Genomic DNA, 5,000 nt, shown 5'->3' on the forward strand with positions numbered 1-5,000 from the left:
GAAAATGTTGAATTCACTTTCACAACAATTGACCTTTTTTCAAGAATACTTGAAAATGAAGGTCATGGACGTTACAATCGCTGTCATGGACGTTACACTGTGTGAATAAGTCAACTATTTAAAAGTGTAGATTACAGTCTTTTTGCACTGTAAAATTAATGTTGCTTGGCCATTTAAAGTGAATTGAATAAATTAATTTATTTTGTCTTCATTTTTTTAAAAATTAATTGTAATTTCGTGTCAAACCCATGAAAAACATGTATTCAGGGGTGTTTTGGGGATATTACATGATTTTTACATCAAATATTTACTGATTTCTCTTGAAGTCTTGAACTGCCAGAGAAATAATGCACCTTTAAATGGCCTTGGTAGCCATGTTTTTCATATATAAAATGTCTGCTAATTAAGTGTAAATGTGCTCAGAATGAGACATTGTCTTTCATTAATGTTGCATTTTTTCAACCATTTTAATTGTTCGTACTCAAGTCTAAGAAGTGTAACGTCTGTGACAAAACATCCATGACAAACTTTTGTTGCAGATATATCTAAAATGTTACAGTTTACCAGAGTTTTGCCTCTATCAGAGACTTTCTATTGGATGTTTAGCTTTGTAGCAGGACTGTCTTGAAAATTTATCACATAGTTATTTAAGGAAAGAAAAAGAATCATCTAAATGTCACGGATGTTACGTAACGTCCTTGACATTAGTTCATATTGTTGCTGCCATTTCTAGAAATTATTTTGGAAAAAAGTTGACATGAGGAATGTATTGGCTCCACTGTGGGGTTTTTGCTAATAAGAGTATTTGGAGTTGTTTATGTTTTCCAAGATTGATTTTATCCTGTCAAAATTGAGCATTATGCATAATACTTGCTAACAAAAAATAAACCTAGAATTTGAGGACTCCCCTAGTAGATCATTGTCACCAGCGAAGTGGAATTTTATTTTCTGAGCACTATATTATGTCCACATTGCAGTACAGGGTATAATTCCAACTAATACATCTATTGGAATTGCCCATATATAGAAACTACAGTAGCTCATGTACATTTGCAAAAAAAGATTATAATAATAAAGGTACTTCAAAGATATTAAGGCAAAGAACAAAATAAAATGATTTATTATATCTCTCAGATAGTACACGCGCTGTAATTGGCTAAATGAGCGGGCCGTATTCTACAGTACGGCCCGCTGTACAGCCCGCTAAATTAAAAATTTCGACAAAACATCATCTAGCGAGTTTTTCATGTCATTTCTTGTACTGAAAACTGTTTGAATCTTGCAAGCAACTATTTCAAACTTAACAGCCAAGAAGATTTAGTTTTGGGATTTTGGCGCGGCATTCTTTGTGGCAGTTGAACTTTGACTAGTTTCCTTGCCCGCGCGCCGGTTAACCTCAGAGATATAATAAATATCTTACTAACCTCGTTTTCTCGGTCCGTACTGTAAGTTACGGATCCTCGTTTTTTCTCGTTGATTTATGGCCCAAGCGCTTCGCGCTTGGGCCATAAATCAACGGGAAAAAACTCGGTCCGTAACTTACAGTACGGACCGAGAAAACGAGGTTAGTAAGAGGTATGTATGGTTGACGATGATGATGATGATTGTGACAATGATTCAGAGTTACTGGCTCCCCATTTGAGCTACACTATGTGTAAATCCAAGGTGAACTAAAGTTTTATAATTTATAATTTTTTTATGTTTGTGTGTATGCTGATGGACGAGCATAACCTTTTTTTTTCCTTCCTGTTTCTATCTATGTAGGCTGGTGTATTCATGGGATTCTCCATCACATCTGCTGTGTTTGGTGGAATAATCATAATTTGCTACAGTGTAATGATTGCCTATGTAGACAACTACTACGACTACTACGATGGTTATAATTATAGATACTACAGATATAGATCTTATCAGTACTCGTATACTACAAAAATGGCACTCAGTGTCATTGTCTTGATCCTTGGCATTGTGGAGTTTGTGATGGGTATTTGGGCAGCAGTTTGTCTTTGTGTGATGAAACCTTGTTCTGGTCCTGCTCAGGTTAGTCTTCCATTAATCCGATCCAAATCTTTCATCATAGTCATAGCAAAATATTATTTTGTAGTCTAAGTGTCACTATCTCTTACCTCAGTTCTCTTACATAAATATGTGCTTTTAATTAATTCATGCAAAAGCTGTCAGATAGAAATAAAAGTACTTTTGAAGAAACTGTAAAAATTTCGATTGTCTCAATTTTATCCCTTACTGAGATCTCTTACAAAAAGTGTTAATGATAAGTTATTGGGCACTCTCATACTCATATTTCCATAAGCATACATACATGTATAAGGAGGCTCAAACCTTTTTTGACACTTTAAACAAGCTGCACTTTTTGGAAGGATTGAATCTACCTAACTGCTTTACAATGGCAACTGAGCCACCTTAAATTTTTTGTCAGTTGTGAAGATGGCTGTGAATCTGTTCCAGAGATTTTTTCTAACTTTTCAGAGAGTTTTATCTTAGCCTGCTAATCTATTTTAAGCAATAAAGAAATGGGGGTCACTGAGCTACATGTGTAGTTTTTGAGAGATAAGGATTTAAAGACAAAATATTGGGCGTTTTTGTTGCCACGGTAACCTATTATAGCGAGTGCACGTTGTTAAGCAGTTATTGTTGATAATGTGAAACAGTGTTGTAGAATTAATCCTTCAATAAGATATTCCCTCCAAATTGTTGAAACTTGCTTGGGCCACCTGCAGTTAGTATAAATTTCACTCATCTTTTTTTCCATTCAGCAGTGTATAAGTAGACCTTTTATGACCTTAAAACTAGCACCAGAAGTTGCCCTTGATAGACAAATGAGTGATAGACACATGGGTTGTTTACCATTTTCCGAAAAAATCCGGAAATTTCGGTTGGAATGTAAATGGTAAGCCTATTTTGGTCTTCCCAGACGGAAAATTCCCGGAGAAAACGGGATTTCTTCAAAGGTAGTCCAAAATTCCCAAACGAAATTTCCAAATGGAAAATGTGTTTACCATTTGCATTCCTCCATGATTTTGCCTCCCTCCAGACTCTCTCGGTAACATTGAACGGATTTTGTAAATGGTACACGCCGATCCCAACTAAATTTCCCATTAGGGAGTTTTTGCTTACCATTTGAACAAACCTAGTACCAACCGGTCTCTGCTTGTAAATGGTAAACAACCATGTACTCAGCTGGCAGTGTGATAACTGCAACATTATAATTTATGCATCACTATACGGTGATCAACTGGTTGTGATTTTAGCGGAAGCAAAACACAACGAAAGTTTTTTGACATTTCCCTTGCACCATAACCAGTTTTATATGCCATCCTTGTAATAAGGCTTGAAGTATTTTTGCAATTGCTATCAGGGATCAACAGTGGCATTTGCTGGGATCCCTGGTCAAACAATGGCCCTAAGTACAGATGGTGTCCAAGTTGCCTTTCCAGTACAACCAGCTGGTGGCGTCCTTCCAGTGCAGGCGTCCTATATGTATGCACAGGGAATGCAAGCTACCAGTGCTTCAATGCCTATTGGAGCAGTTGGTGGTCCTACTCCTCCTCAGTTGGTAGTGGCAGCATCACCAGTGGGAGCCGGTTCACCTCAGGAGACCGAGATGGAAGTACAACATGGAAAGTACATTCCGCTGTAAGAACAACTTTGAATGGTAAGGTGTAACAATCAACTTTGCGACGGTCATCTTGACTGATTGGCAAGCATTGCTACGAAAAGTATCAGGCTGAATTTTCTGCTTTTATTACTTTTGGGGAATATAGATAATGATGATGATGATGATGATGATGATGGTGATGTTTGCGATTATGATTGTGAAGATAATGGTGATAGTGGTCACAATTTTCATAGGTTTAGCCAAGCCTAAAAGCGGAGCTCCCGGGTTACATTGTATTTATTCTTATTGGCCTTACTTAAACAACGAATAGGAGATTTTCACTTGACGTCATCGCTGCCATGTTGGTGGACGAAAACAAAAGAATTCTCATTAGCTTCTTTTGTTTGTCCACCAGGCCCCAGTTGTTCGAAGGGTGGATAGCGCTATCCATTCGATAAATCGCTATCTATTGGATAACACAAATGGTTTTGCTAGTGTTTATCCGCTGGATAGTGATTTATCCAGTGGATAGTGCTACCACCTTTTAAACAACCAAGGCCAGAATTCTAACATTTCTCTATTGTTATTGGTGTCTCCAGAGGTTGGTTGAAAACGTCCTATTTACGGGATAAAACAATCTTGAATTTTTTTTTCTTTAGCCTTGACGAAAGGCAATCAAATAAAGAAAACCCAACAAAACAATCTAAAACTAGTTAAAATAAAAAGAGGTGCAAAAATTTAATAAATATCCCCTAAAATACCAGGCAAGTTTACAAGAAGTGTGTACCGCCATACTGAGTAGGTTACCAAATACCATCACAGTCGTGTATTTTCCTTCATACAAATGTCTCTAATTTTGAGGCTGTGTTCCCCCAAACCATGTAAAGTCTTATAAATTTTATCAGATTTGGGACAACTGGAAAATCCTGTCATGGACCGACTATTTGGAAGTAGTTGAGATGCAAATCACTTTGTTTGCCTGTTTATATTAATATTACTGAAGTGGTAAAAAAAATTAAGAGTTTATATGGTTTTGGGGGATGCAGCGTATTGATTTTTATTATTACAAGGAAAATAATATTGACCGAACGCTCCCGTCCCCAGAGCATGTTTTCCCCTCACCTCTACCCCGACAGTCTGTACGGGCGAGCGTACCCTGACGTCATAACCAAGATTTCTCGCACCGATATATTTCCCAAAATATGGTACGCCCGCCGGAGCTCTGCTATTATTGAGATGCTATTATATCTAGTAATAACCAAAACCAAGGTTTGACAGGCATCTTTTCTTTCATTCTCACTTCTTTAGGGTGAAGGTCCTTTCATGACAAAAACAGGACAGGAACAAAACATAGTTGGCATTGTGACCAGAGGATTTGGATTTT

At 37.2% G+C, this 5,000-nt stretch overlaps 1 protein-coding gene across 1 annotated transcript in view; it reads left to right on the top strand.

Moving 5' to 3' along the window:
• LOC138003177 (uncharacterized) overlaps positions 1–5,000 on the top strand; it is a 17,166-nt gene that overhangs the window by 11,573 nt on the left and 593 nt on the right. The window contains exons 3-5 of the mRNA XM_068849140.1: positions 1,765–2,040; positions 3,377–3,673; positions 4,925–5,000. The exon at positions 4,925–5,000 is cut by the window's right edge and continues 593 nt beyond it. Coding sequence (XP_068705241.1) covers positions 1,765–2,040; positions 3,377–3,658 — 558 coding nt within the window. The 3' untranslated portion in view covers positions 3,659–3,673; positions 4,925–5,000. The remainder of the gene's footprint in view (positions 1–1,764; positions 2,041–3,376; positions 3,674–4,924) is intronic.

The sequence above is a fragment of the Montipora foliosa genome, chromosome 5 (genome assembly GCF_036669935.1).
Source record: "Montipora foliosa isolate CH-2021 chromosome 5, ASM3666993v2, whole genome shotgun sequence".
NCBI lineage: Eukaryota > Metazoa > Cnidaria > Anthozoa > Scleractinia > Acroporidae > Montipora > Montipora foliosa.